Here is a 14,840-nt window from a genome sequence, read left to right on the forward strand (position 1 = left end):
TTCCATTGGTAGAATATCTCTATATTCCAGATGGATTTTTAACTCCAGTTAAAAATGATAGACCTAAATTTATTTATGGACCTAACCATATGTATGTAGAGAATTCAAATCAAAAAGCTACAACTACGTATTGGAGTAGTAATATTGAAATGTATCAATGCAGTGGTCTTGGTTGAGGTTTAGCATATTTCTTTTGTTCCTTGTTTTGAATATTGTAAGACAGATTTACCTTAAAACGTTATTTAGGTAAAGTCATTTGCAAAGATATTTTTTCAGTATCTAGCCCATATACAAAAATACCTAGCCAGCTTTTAAAAATGTGGATAACCTGCTAGATAAGATTCTCATTTACGTTTTAAACTGTTATGCTTTAATCTGGATTATGAAATAGCTAATTTGTGCTGGCAGTAGCCACTGGCAGTCATGTGTAGCCCATAGTTTTGAACTAGCTAGAATCCTTTAGTGTACAGTTTGACGAGTTTCATCTCACCTATTTAGGCTTTTTGGTGGTTTGATACTTGACATCCAAAGGAAAGCACCTTTTTTCTTGAGTGACTTCAAGGATGCATTAAGCCTGCAGTGCCTGGCCTCGATTCTTTTCCTATACTGTGCCTGTATGTCTCCTGTAATCACTTTTGGAGGGCTCCTGGGAGAAGCTACAGAAGGCAGAATAGTGAGTACAAAGAATGGTAGTGGCCAGGCTTATAGACCTTCAGAGGCAAGTCACTGTGTGCATTTGTCTCATTTATTTATACTTGTATTTGAAGAATTTACCCACAGCACTTGATTAGCCTGCCCCAAAGCAGATCTTCCCCAAAAGGTAATTGCTGTGGAAAATGTGGGGAACCCATGTGAACAGGAGAAGATGCACAGTGGAGGTAAAAAATGTTTATCCTGCCTTATTGGATGAATGGCTTCATGAATTGAGAAAAGGCTTGCATTGCCTTCTTTTTGGCTACTTAAAAATAATGAATAGTAGTAAAGGTGCACCATCCCACTAGGCCTACTTTAGGCAAAGTCGGAGGCTCAAGGTGGATAGCCAAGAACATGTACTGGCCTTGAGTAGTAGGCCTACGAGGATGATAATGCCTGCAGTGTATGGGTAGCAGTCAATTGTGTATTTAAGTAACGGACAGGATATGTATATGCTTTCACTAATGGTATGTTGATAACAATAAAAGAAAGTGGCTAAGGTTTATGAGCAGAAAATACTCTTCATTGTAAATGACTTGAATATAAACCATAAACGTACAAAATCTTGGTAGTGTTAAGTTGGGCAGTAGATAACACCAGCACCTTTTTAACCAAAATATCATTGCACTTTGGTTTTTGGAGCAGGGAAAGAATACTTACCATCAGCAATATTAATAAGTTAGTGTTTGTGTCAATTGGCTTGTGAGTAAACTAGTTTGAAGTGTATTTTCTGTTTTTAAATCTATCACGAAGAAACAAGGCTCTGTCCTTTTGGGGGAGGGAAGGATGTATTCAGACATGTCCTTTACAAATTTTAAGATTCTGGTAAAGTTTATGATGCTATAAGGTTCTTCTTGATACTTCAATCAAGTTTTTAAGCTTGTACTATATTAAAATTCAGTTAACTATTTTATCTCTTTCGAGTAATGCTGTTGACTCAGATTTTTGTTTATTGATGTAGCACTTCAAGCTGATAGCAAATACAGAAATAAATTACATCTATTCTGTGTGCTGTTTTTGCCACTCTAAATGTAGGAATGGTTATCAAAATGTCGATGTAATTTTTGAATGTAGGTCATATATAATTATGAAAATATGCTCCTTTTAAAGCTTGATTCTTAAACACGTTCTTTCTTTTAGCTATCTGGAATTGCTTGCAGGTTTGTTCCTGCCTTGAGATACTTGGTGTGCATCATTGAATATAAAATTTAGTTACTGCACACACACATGTTCAAGCACAGTAGCTGACGTTGTAAGGTACACAGTTTGTGTTTGAAACCTTCCCTCACATTCCTAGAGGTCATCATCTCCATAGTACTCCTGTCCCTGCCACCCTGGTTGAGAGTCCCAAGGTTAATGCATTGACTAATCAAAAGCACTAATTTAAAGGTAATAGATAAGAGACTGGGATTTTTTTTTTTATCTAATGTAGTGAACAAAGGACTCACATTTTCATTTTTAATAGCCCCAGTTCAGCAAACCATTTTGCCCAATTTTAGATGCTTTCCTGAATTGGAGCTTAAGTTTGCATAAATATTTTCTTAGGCTTGCATAATTGCAAAATAGCAAACACTTAAAAATTCCATCAGGAACCCTTTAATCTGTACTCCATGACCTCTCATAGTTGTAAACAGTGTAGTTAACTATTTTCAAGTAACTTTAGTATCATTTTAGTATCTAAAAAGTCCTGCCCCTCTCTTTTGAGGAGCATAGTAAATTTTTTTTTTTAGCAGAAAATGTTATAGTAAAACATTTAGTTCAAGAACTGAAGTAGATATCTTCAACGAAAAGAAATGCATTGCCAGGTGGGACATTGGTTTACTGCTCATCTGTTTTTGGTGTCATGTATACATAAACCAATATTGTTCAGTAATTTCCCCTGCACCTCCGCCTGTCAATTTTTTCTTTTGTAATGCTTGGTTGACTGCAGATTTGATACGGCACACCGTATCAAGTTTTGGTACAGGTATGTTGCAATATATATTTTTTTTTTCTTTACAGAGACAGATAATTCTTTCCGTAAACTACATGTTGAGTAACTTTTTTTTAAAATTTGTAGTAATTGTGGATATGTTTTTTCCTCCATAGCTAGCAGGATTAGTAACTTGTTCTCATGGTTTTGGATGACTTTATGTTTCTCAGGAGTGAAGTTTTCAAAATCTTTTGTCCATGGTATTGTTACTGCAAAACTGTGTTAAGTTATTCTTGTCTCAAATGTCAATGTTAATTGCAATGTTCTTACATCTTGTCTTCCTTATAAGTTAATGCATCTTAAAACTCTGTTTATGCAGATGTGATGCTAAATGCTAACCTGAAAGGCAGCATAGTTACAGCAGTTTCTTTTCCCCCAAACAGAGTGCAATAGAGTCTCTCTTTGGAGCCTCATTAACTGGGATTGCCTATTCTCTCTTTGCTGGGCAACCTCTTACTATTTTGGGGAGCACCGGACCAGTTCTAGTATTTGAAAAAATATTATTTAAATTTTGCAGGTAAGTGATATTTGTATTAGCTTGATGCACTTTCTAACTTTCTAGCCCGTTAGAATAGCTGTAATTGAAAGCAGATGTGTGTTGAAAGTGTACGTCCATGAAGATGTAAATGCAGCGGCAAGAGACTGAGAGATGGATGTGGTTTGGCAAAGCTGTGAGGCACTGGTGAGCCTTAATGAGAAAATCAGTGATAAGAAGTGGCTGGGACTTAAATAAAAGTTATGTTCTGACTGTGTGGAGATGTTGGCTTTGGTTCTGCAGGGATAAACAGGGATTGATCCACCCTGTAGGAGAAAGCATCTAGGTAGTTCTGGAAAGATCATCCCCATGATGCTTCCCAAGCTAGGTAGTTGCATCCTCAGTCCTAGAAACACCTTGCAGTGTTGCTTTCCTTTGGTGGAAGATGAGACAAAAGTTTCTGCTTCCTTCAGAACTAACATCAAGGGTGAGAAAAGTGGTGAATACCTATAGAGCTTGGCCTCATTATCTATTTTCAAATAGAATATAGTATAGGTGACTTTTGGCTCAGTTAATACTTTTGTTTCTTTCTTCACACAGGGATTATGGTCTTTCCTACCTCTCCCTGCGAACTAGCATTGGTCTGTGGACTGCATTTTTATGCATAGTGCTTGTAGCCACAGATGCCAGCAGCCTTGTGTGTTACATCACTCGTTTTACTGAGGAAGCTTTTGCAGCGCTTATATGCATCATATTTATTTATGAGGCATTGGAAAAGCTTTTTCATTTGGGAGAAGTGTATGCCTTCAATATGCACAATGATTTGGATAAACTGACTTTATATTCGTAAGTACCAAGTTTCTATCTGTTAGTAAAATACAGAGGGAAAACGTTTATAGTATAGAGACATACCGTTTACTAAACTGCAATGTGTGCCTCTACCAGGAAGGGTAGGAGGAATGCTGGGGGTGGTACGGGCATGAGAAACCTCAGAAAAATTCTATTCAGGATGCTGTGGAATTGAATTTTCTGTGTTAGCTATGGGTGGTTGGAAGGGATGAGGGGCTGTGACAATGCCTGCTTTAATTGCAGCTTTATTAAAGGTCAGCCTGGAGATTAAAGGTCAGAACAGGAGTCCTGCCTTGCCACTTCTAGAAATCATGATAGTTTACCTCTCCTGGGTGAGGAGTATTTCCAGGTAGCTGAGGCGTGGAGAGCTGCTGCAGCTTTGACATGCTATGAATAGGGAGTTAACATCTTTCAACAGTGTTGCTTTCTACTGTAATTATGGGCAATACTTGACTTTTAAAAAATTATTTTTTGAGAGAGAGAAGAATAGTAGAAAATACAATAGAGCCATATTTTTTTTTTCTTTCCTAAGTAGAACTATTAGTTCTGTTCATCACAGTAACGAGCAGTAAAACTGTCAGTACAAAAAAACCTTTATTTCATTTAAGGAATGCAATAAGCAAGCTATTTAGATGTATCTTTTTTACATTTGATTTATTTCTGTGGCAGTTGTATATTATCTACCTGTGATGGGTTAACCTTGGCTGGATGCCAGGTGCCCACCAAGCTGCTCTATCACTCCCCCTCTTCAGCTGGACAAGGGGAGAAAAATATGATGAAAGGCTCACGGGTCGAGATGAGGACAGGGAGATCACTCAGCAATTACTGTCACGGGCAAAACAGACTTGACTTGGGGAAATTAATTTAATTTATTACCAATCAAATCAGAGTAGGGTAATGAAAAAATAAAAACTAAATCTTAAAACACCTTCCCCTCACCCCTCCCTTCTTCCTGGGCTCAACTTCATTCCTGATTCCTCTACCTCCTCCCTTCCTGGCCCTGCCCCCGCCCCCCCACCCCCCCAGCGGTGCAGGGGTACAGGGAATGGGGATTGCAGTCAGGTCATCAAACGTTGTCTCTGCCACTCCTTCCTCCTCACACTCTTCCCCTGCTCCAGCGTGGGGTCCCTTCCGCAGGAGACAGCCCTCTATGAGCTTCTCTAGCATGAGTCCTTCCCCCGGGCTGCAGTTCTGCTCGAACTGCTCCAGCATGGGCCCCTTCCATGAGTGCAGTCCTTCAGGAACAGGCTGCTTCACTGTGGGTCCCCCACGGGGTCACAAGTCCTGCCAGCAAACCTGCTCCAGCGTGGGCTCCTTTCTCTCCATGGGTCTACAGGTCCTGCCAGGAGCCTGCTCCAGCATGGGCTTCCCACAGGGTCACAGCCTCCTTCGGGCATCTGCCTGCTCCGGCGTGGGGTCCTCCACGGGCTGCAGGTGGATATCTGCTCCACCATGGACCTCCATGGGCTGCAGAGGGACAGCCTGCCTCACCATGGTCTTCAGCATGGTCCGCAGGGGAATCTCTGCTCTGGTGCCTTGGTGCCTGCAGAGTTCTTTCTCTCACATACTCTCACTCCTCTCTCGTGGCTGCTGCTGTGCTGCAGTTTTTTTCCCCTTCTTAAATATGTTATCCCAGAGGCGCTACCACCATCGCTGATGGGCTTGGCCTTGGCCAGCAGCGGGGTCTGTCTTGAAGCCGGCTGGCATTGGCTCTGTCGGACATAGGGGAAGCTTCTGGCATCTTCTCACAGAAGCCACCCCTATAGACCCCGCCGCTACCAAAACCTTGCCACGCAAACCCTGTACACCACCTTTTGGTACCACTTCTGCATTAAAAGGGTTTGCTTATACGGTGAAATTAGCATTGAGTACTTTTTATACCATTTGTCTTGACACTCTATATTTTTTAGTTTTTGATGATATGCTTAAATGCTGCTTCATCTTTTGCTGCTCAGTGTGGAGTTTCCAAGCTTATGGTATAGTTTCATGAAATATGATGAATTGGGTTACCAGCTCACACCTGCCAGAAGAAGGAGATCCTGCTAACTGTTGCTGAGAGAAACTGCTCATTTCACATAGTTTAAACCAAATCAAAAGCAAAGCTGTTCTGTGATTCATCAGCAACACACAATTAACTGTCAATCAGTGATCCATACGTTCAGGATCTGTATCAGCAATACAGCAGATAAACCACGATGCAAGACACTTAAGAAATACTAGTGAGAACCTACGCGTTTTTAAATTGTCTTCTATTACTAATCCCTGAAAGTTCTAATTGTACCCACACCAATATTTACCCTCCAGCCCCAGACATGTGGGTTAGTCACACACCACCTTTGAGGAGCACAGGTTTCTCTGCTAGCGCTCCCCTCCTGTTGGAGATGTGCGTCCTCCAGCTTTAGTCGTACCTGTGTGGTTCTCTGTAGTCTGCTAAGTCACACACGGGTGAGGGAGCCCCCTGCGAGGTCATGTCCATACACCTGAGGTGGGAGTCCCTACTTGTTGCACCCTGCAGTCAGTCCCTGGTTGGAGGGCAGACTACTCACCATCCCGCTGGGTGGCTGCTCTGCCTGGCCGAGGCAGAGATCATGATGCGCGCAGGGTGACTTCTGGCATTGTCAAACCAGGTTTTGACTATTGTGTTTCCACTCCAAGACCTCTCCTCACTTTTACAAACATTCATGCTTCTTCAGTACTTCCTTTCAGGATGATTCCTTCTGTCCCGTCCCCCCCCCCCAAAGTCTTTTTGTAGTTCCTTTGTTACCGTTAATGCTGATGGTAGTCATCTTCCTCTTCCATGTGATCAGTTTTGGGCAAACACCCTCTCAGCTTGCTTCTTGTATTCCATTCACACATGGCGTTTACACTCACTTTCCTGTCTTAACAGCTGTTAAGACCAGGCCATGTTGCCACGAGTGGGCCATGGGAGTACGCTCACTTCCTAATTTCTCCCTTTCTCCTGGCTGCTCATCCTTCTGTTTTGGTGGTTCTGGGACCTCACTGGACTCCTCTGTGAGCATGTTAAATTCACTAATGTGCCAGAAACTGTTCTGTAGGTCTTCTGACCCTTGCCCCTGATTGTGTTTTGCTACACTAGCACAGGCAGGCCATGAGGGTGGAGAGAGGAAGGTGTGACATTTACTTGGTTTACCTCTGTGAGGTGTCACACATGTCTTTCAGGACGTGTCAGAGGCTTCAGCTTTGGTTTGTCGTCGTCCCCCCCCCAATCACAAACCTGTAGGAGATACAGCCTTCCCCCCCCCCCCCCCCCCAGTTCCCCAAATGGGGGAGAAGGTGCGGAACAAGCATCTTCAGCCAGTGAGCCGGAAGACAGTTTCAAATACTCTTACATTTTCTGTTTTTTCTTTCTCTTTCTGGATTTCCACTTATCTACTTTGTGGCATCCTTTATCTTCATTGCATTTGTTGAGAAATTTGTCTGTCAGTCTTCCTTCGGTGTGCTTGTTCATGTTACTGCCTTGACCAACAACTAAAGATGCTTTCTTTTCATCTCATCATACTTACTGTTGCAATTCCTGTCTCTTCTGATGATTCTTAAGTTACTGTGTTTGCAACTACCTTATAGGAATTACTGCTTTCCAATCTTCTCCTCTTTCCTTTTGCTGTTACTTTAGGATTCAGTTATCAAAAGAAAGTATATTTATTTCTTATTTTAAGTTCCCTAAACATTGTGCTTTGCAAATCTAGATTTTTTTGCACATGCACGTTTAGTGCTTTTTCCTTTACCTTCACACTATCAGAATGCAAGTTTGCCCTTCCATGGTTGTTTCTTTTTCAGTATCTAGATGAATCTCATAGAAAAAGACTTATTTCTGGCTTATTGTCTGTTTCTCCTCTTCTACATAAATGCTTACATGTTAGGCTTATGGTTTGGTGTACTTGAATAGCTTGTATCCCATTAAATCAATATTCAGTGTGTTGTGATTTTTTTTTTTTTTTTTTTTTTTTTACTGATGTGTACTTCTGTCAACCTGTCTGACAGAAAGGATTCTGCAGTCCAAGTTTGCGAACCACTGCAGTAGGGAGGGGCACTTTTACTTGTTCAAAGAGTTATTAAAAATGCATGTATGCAGTTGCTTTAAATCTGAGCAGTTTATGCATTTACATCTTCAGTTAGCCCACTACATACTCAAAAATGGTGTCTTAATTCAGGGTGACCAGTTCTGGTCATGTGTAGATCAGAAGGCGTGCCAAATGCAAGATAAATGGCTAACTCTACCAGTATTTTAGAAAAGACTTGTAAACATCTAGAGGCTAATGACTTGTCTGGTTTGAAAAGGAGTTGCTGAAACTGTGTCATCTACACCAATTTTTAAAATGAAATGGTTTCAGTCTCTCTGTTTTCTCTTATGTTGGTGCACAGTAAGACGAACTAAAGTTTGAATCCTTGTGGGATGTTGTGCTGTATAGAAATCTAAAAACCTTAATTTGTATGCAGTCATAGAAAACTATTTGCGCCAAGTTAGTCCAGCTACGTAGAAATCTTTAGAAATAACACACTATATGTTAGTATAGGGAGGGTGGTGTCATTTGGATTTTTATCTTCATCTTTTTATTCACAATATGTAGAAGTCTGCATATATTATCTATTTCATTTTATTTTTCAGGTGTCATTCTATTTAAAAACTGGCAGATCAGTCATATAGTTAATTCAACATCTTGCCTGCTTCTGATTCTTTAAAATACATGGTTTGTTTTTTTTGGTCCAATGTGTTAAACCTCCTGAGCAGTTGCTTCTTTGATTCTTCATCCCCGCCTCCCCCCCGCCCCCAAATCCTAGTTCTGTCATGTAAGGAGGAGTCTTTTTGCTTCTTTCATATAAGGTTGGGTAACCTCTGATTTAAACTCTTCAGGATTTTTGAAATTACTGCAAATCGCTGCATTTTGGCGCGTGTGGCTTAAAAGCATGTAAATTATTTTTTTTCTTCCCTTCAGATGTGTGTGTTCTGAGCCTGAGAAGCCCAGCAATGAAACTTTGCAGGTGTGGAGGCGTATGAATAAGTCTCTGGAAAATGTAGCATGGAGTAACCTTACAGTTTCTGTGAGTATCTAAAAGCTATGTGTGTATATATGTGTGTGTGTATATGTATGTATAAAAAAGAAATACCCACACAGTACCAGTCTTGATTAATATTTTTCATCTGGTTTCTTTCTTGATTTGAACCTGGACTGTTTTCTTTAAAACTGTATTTTTGAACTCTCTTATTTCTGCTGTAATGCTTTAAACAGTCATTGTAGTGGTTTGGATGAGCGAGTCCATGGCAGTAAATGCTAATATCATAAATGTCTGCTTGAGGTAGCCACTTTAATACTGGTAGGCAGAATAGTCTTCTTTCTGAAGTGCAGATGAATATGATGAGGTGAATAAACAGGAGATTGCTTCCTTCAATTTCCTGGAAAGGATGAACAAATGTTTTTAAGAAGATGTGAAGATAGAATCTGCAGTTAAAATGTAGTAGCAAACATGTTTCATTAGTTTGTTAGACATAGGTATAAAACTACAACAGAATCAAAGAAACTGCCTACATATTGATTGGAAGAAAAGAATTACTTGGAAAATTGCAGGTTAAAAGAGGAAGAGCTATTTGAAAGAATATGCTTGAAAGCATTACCTTCTGAACTGGATATTTCATAACAATATCTGATTTTGTGGGTAGGTGAAGAGGAGGAAAATTATCGTGTGGAAGTGATACTGAAGGCTTTTAGGAAGAAACATTTTTGCTGAGTAGTAGTTCCTTGAGTGGGATTCCGTTGCCTAAATGCAGCTATCTACAGCCCTTTTGCATACCTTGGCATCTGGTTTCCACCTACATCTTGAATGATTTGGATCTGCTATAGATTTTGTGTTGCATTTGCTAGCTGCGTGTGCCTGCTTTGGCCATCTTAGGCTATGTAAAATGGCAGTAGGTACCCATGTATGGGCTCTCCTTGTGTGTGAGCCTAGATGTTCACGCTGAAAGTAGAAGGTGTTTTGCACAGCAAAAATGCTATGAAAAACCTCAGTGCTTTACCTGAGTTTTAGCTGTAGTGTTTTCTGTGTACCCCCAATGGCTCCTAGTCTATCATAATCACCTAGGATGGCAGTTTCTCTTGGACTTAGTTTTTGTATTTATTTTATATTATTATTTATTTTATATATCTTTTCATTCTCTTCAGCATCTTTAGTCTTCCCAGAGAGACAGAACTGATCCAGGATTTGGTGGTGCTTATAATCAAAGTAGCTTGTTAACAGGGAGAATTTTTGTCATAAACAGGTTAATTTATTGAAAATTTAACTTAAAAACTAGGTTGTGGCAGTGCTGCTTCCAACTATTTGATTTATTTCCTTGTTTTTTTCCTTTTAGTCCATGTGTCTGCTCTAATTCTTTACTTTGCATTTCCGTGAGCCTTTTGGATAGGGATTGTCTGAATTTGTTTTCTTTGTTGTTCAAATCCATTATTTATGATGCTTTTCTACTTTACTGGAAACTTTCTTTCTTACGGTTGGGTTAATGTCATTTTGTAAGAGTCTGTTTTTTCCTTAACTGTGTGAGGACAAAACAAAGTCAAGAATAAAGAGGTGGGAGAAACTGAGATCCTTTTTTGTGTTTGTTAACTTGAAAGTTGATGTTGGATGGTCTGTTTTTCCTGGGCTTAGTCCTCAGTCTGTATTTATACATTCAATCTTGTGATGCTTTAAGAAATAGAATAGAAATGAGATGAATATAAAGAAGTTGTTTCTTCTTTGGCATCTCCCAGCATTTTGGCATTGTGAAATAATCAGTGATGGCTACTGTGGCTCTTCTGGAACAGACAGCACACGTTTTTGGCATTTCAGGATGAGGCAGTGATGAAGGAAAGAAAGAACCCCTGTTTTGGGATTGTGAAAGTTCTAAAATGTGTTTTATATCAAAAAGCTACAAGTTAGGTTGAATGTACTAAATGAATAAAACGTAGAAATTTAAGGAGTTTTTCTCTTTGCAGGAATGTTTAAATTTTCATGGTGTGTTTCGTGGATCAGCTTGTGGCCGTCATGGACCATATATTCCAGATGTTCTCTTCTGGTCTGTCATATTATTCTTTACAACATTTTTCCTCTCCTCTTTCCTTAAGCAGTTCAAGACCAAACGCTATTTCCCAACTAAGGTAATTCTGACTAGAGACTACTGTTATCTTGTGATGAATACGTTAGTATAACTAATGGAGTTGAATTTTCTATTTTGCTTCAGAACTTTGTATTGAGAGATTTCTTTCAAGACAGAAAAAGAAATTAAAAACAGAAAATTGGCTAATAATTAAAAAAACCGAAGACATTAGAGGAAAGAAATTGGCTGCAGAAAATTCAGTGCTTATTCTCTACTTTCCTATAGTTACAACAAGATGTTCTAAACCTTAGAAGACCTAAGCAATCCATCTCCCCATATTAATGGGTATTGCCAGGTATCATTTGGAGAGATAATACTGCTGCTGTTTTTCTCACCTAGCCATACAGAACAATTGATTGCTTTCCCCACACTGCTGACGTATGAAGGGTTCTGAGTGGTTCCTCAGGGGATTACTGTTTCTAATAGAGGCTAATACAATGATTATCCTTGGACTGATTTACACAACTTCTGCTATCCAAAATAAAGCGGTTAGATCTTCTATAAACCTCAGCTCATCCCTACAGTGTGCTTCTAATGTTTAATAAAGTCATCTTTGATAACCTGAATCTGTTGCAAATTATCCCCCTCCTAGATATTAAAACATCAAATGTATGAATATTGATTTCAGAACAATTCAGTGATGTTACTGAATTAAGCTACAAAGAGACTAGCTGTGATGGCCCAGCCTCCTAATAGGGTTGAGGGGACAGGAAGATGAGGAAGGAGTTATTTTAAGTAATTTGCTTCTTGCAGTAGATCACTTTTTTAAATGAGATAATCGGATGAACAGTTGTACAGAATACTTACCTTCTGCAACTCCATCCTATGCTGGTAGGCAGCTTAAATTTTAGAATAAAAAGAAAATATATATAATGTTCAGTGGTGTAGTATAATATAAATAGAATTCACTACTCATAGGGGAGAAAATTGTCTTTCTATACATGCAAATTATAACAATGAAAAAGCAAGGGTTAACGCAAGTCTTTTCTTTATAGGTGCGTTCTACCATCAGTGACTTTGCAGTATTTCTGACCATAGTAATCATGGTTTTGATTGACTATCTTGTAGGAGTACCTTCTCCTAAGCTTCATGTTCCAGAGAAATTCGAAGTAAGAAATAAAACCTTTTAAAAAAACTTAACTTTTTAAATGCTTGCAGTTTCATAGACAGTAGAACAATGGAATTGTATAGAAACAGAAATTTATCTTTTTTTACTTACAAAGTAGTTGATGAAGTAATCTCCCTTTTCTGTTTTGGATGTATGTCTCACCTGACAGAAGAAGTTATGCTTTATCTTATAATGTCACTGAAAAGGAAGCGTTCTTTTGTGCAAATGTGCAGAAATGAAGGAATGGAATGGATTTGTTTTAATTTTTTCCATATAAATGTCACATTCACATGTAACAGCTAAAGTAGTCTTTTGGTCAAAGCCATTGGAAAAAAATCTAAACACATATTTAAGAGACTGTGGATCTGTTCATTGCAGCTGTTTGTAACAATAATTTTATCTTAGTCATTATTGTTGATGTTTGTTTTTTTAGCCTACCCAAAAAGACCGAGGATGGTTCATAGATCCTCTGGGAGGCAATCCTTGGTGGACACTCTTGATAGCTGCTGTTCCTGCTTTACTCTGTACCATTCTCATTTTCATGGATCAACAAATAACAGCTGTTATTATAAACAGGAAAGAGCATAAGCTGAAGGTAAAAGTCATTTTCACAAAACTCTAATGTTGTGTAAGTCAAGTTTATTTTAAATCAGATTCATTCTGCAAGTCTGTGAAACATTACCAACAGCTACTAAATAAATGTATGTATTGACTAATAAAGAACAAATATAATGTTGTGGACATTCTTAAGTATCTAACTTTTGTAGTTACCTGTTATTTACCAGCTAAGTTATAAATATGGTATCATATAAATAGGAAGTTTATCAAATAATTTGTTCGCTTAATTTTACAGAAAGGCTGTGGTTATCATCTTGATCTCCTCATGGTTGGTGTTATGTTGGGGATATGTTCTATCATGGGCTTACCATGGTTTGTTGCTGCAACTGTCTTGTCTATAAGTCATGTTAATAGCCTGAAAGTTGAATCTGAATGCTCAGCACCAGGAGAGCAACCAAAGTTTTTGGGAATCCGGGAGCAGCGAGTGACAGGATTGATGATTTTTGTCCTGATGGGGCTGTCAGTGTTCATGACCTCTGTGTTAAAGGTAAAAGACAGTTTTTCCAAAATATTTGTATTTTCTTTGTGCTTTTGATTTTTGATATTGTGATTCAGCATTTCATAATGTTAGGAAGTTTTATTATGTTAAGTAAAATATACCTGGACTCATTCTCAAATTGCCTTTTTAACAACAGATGTTTGTTGAATAGAAACGATGGGGGGAGATGTAAGAAAATGAAATCTGAGCAAGCTAGAAATGTAGTGAGTAGTGAAGAAAGCAACCTTTGTCCATGTTACCCGATTTTGTTGCCAGCTATTTTTTAGTTTCTCGAGTCCACGTTACCTAAAATAGTTCTTCTGTAGTTCTTACGAAGTTCATAAGAGAGAGAAAAGGAGTGTGATAAAGATACAAAGTTGAGCGGAAGTAATATAATGTAGCAGAAGAAACAGAAACATCTGGTTTAAAAAGCTATCATCAGAAGTGACATTGTTCACCTTCTCATTCTTACCTTCAGCTTATTAAACTTCCTTTGATGTTTAAAGTGTCAAGATTATTTTATGCATCATCACGGTGTAATAGAGCTTCTGCAGGTCATATTGTGGCCTCAGTTCACACTTTGTCTCTTAATTCATATCCATAGTGCCCTTCCAGAGATTTTATTGGAAGAAAATGAATCAGTTCAATTGGCTTCTTACTCAGATTTCAGTAAAATCCGTTCAACTTCCGCTTTGTTGTTTCAAATCCAATAGCTAAAAGGAAAAATGAAAAAAATGTCTTTGTTGCCAAAGTAGCAGATATGGCATGAATTGCATAACTGCTAGTATCTTTAAAGAACTTTGTAAAAGTCTGTTCAAAGACAGATCACAGGTCATTTCACAAACAGGTAGCTTCTAATGGCTGTTTAAGTTTATGGGAAGAAATTAACCTATGGGAAGAAATAAACCTATGAACACACAGCTATAGTTTAGGAATTAGAGCTACATATTATAAATTCTTAGTAGTTGACCATTTGTATGTGTTAAAGAATGTAAAGGTCTGAAAACGATAAGGCAGTAGCAGTTATTAAAAATGAGTATGCAGATTTGACAATCTCTCGTTGAAGAGCTGCCAAGAGCTCAGCTGTATAATGCGAGTGATCAATCAGAAATATTTAAATAGATTTATTGTTGCTCAAAAGCTGATTGCTGAAGCTAGATGTTTACCCCACATTTTAACAGCTGATTCTTAGAAACAAATACTTTTATTTTTTATGGAACCAAGGGTAATAGGAATGGAATTATTACTATTTGCTCTGTATGAAATGTTTTTCTTTTTCAATGTGAATGGCTATTACTATTCAAAAGAAGGAAGGAGAACAAAGCCTTACATCTGTAGGTTGCTGCGCTTTTGTTCCATGTATGGATTTATACTGACTGAATGCAGTAGAAGTTAACATAAATGAAGTACTAGAATGTCAAATTATAGAGCTTACAGTGAAGACACTAGCTTTTTTTTGTGTGTGTGTGTGTGTGCGCGCACACATATGCAGGAATGAATCCC

The 14,840-nt window shown here is 38.5% G+C and overlaps 1 protein-coding gene across 5 annotated transcripts in view; it reads left to right on the forward strand.

Moving 5' to 3' along the window:
• SLC4A7 (solute carrier family 4 member 7) overlaps window positions 1-14,840 on the forward strand; it is a 94,399-nt gene that overhangs the window by 70,314 nt on the left and 9,245 nt on the right. For all 5 annotated transcript variants that reach the window (XM_050892568.1, XM_050892572.1, XM_050892570.1 and 2 more), the window contains 8 exons: window positions 499-673; window positions 3,049-3,182; window positions 3,741-3,986; window positions 8,945-9,050; window positions 10,973-11,134; window positions 12,129-12,242; window positions 12,675-12,836; window positions 13,095-13,346. In XM_050892568.1, the coding sequence (XP_050748525.1) occupies window positions 499-673; window positions 3,049-3,182; window positions 3,741-3,986; window positions 8,945-9,050; window positions 10,973-11,134; window positions 12,129-12,242; window positions 12,675-12,836; window positions 13,095-13,346 (1,351 nt within the window). The remainder of the gene's footprint in view (window positions 1-498; window positions 674-3,048; window positions 3,183-3,740; window positions 3,987-8,944; window positions 9,051-10,972; window positions 11,135-12,128; window positions 12,243-12,674; window positions 12,837-13,094; window positions 13,347-14,840) is intronic.

This window comes from Gymnogyps californianus, chromosome 2 (assembly GCF_018139145.2).
Source record: "Gymnogyps californianus isolate 813 chromosome 2, ASM1813914v2, whole genome shotgun sequence".
NCBI lineage: Eukaryota > Metazoa > Chordata > Aves > Accipitriformes > Cathartidae > Gymnogyps > Gymnogyps californianus.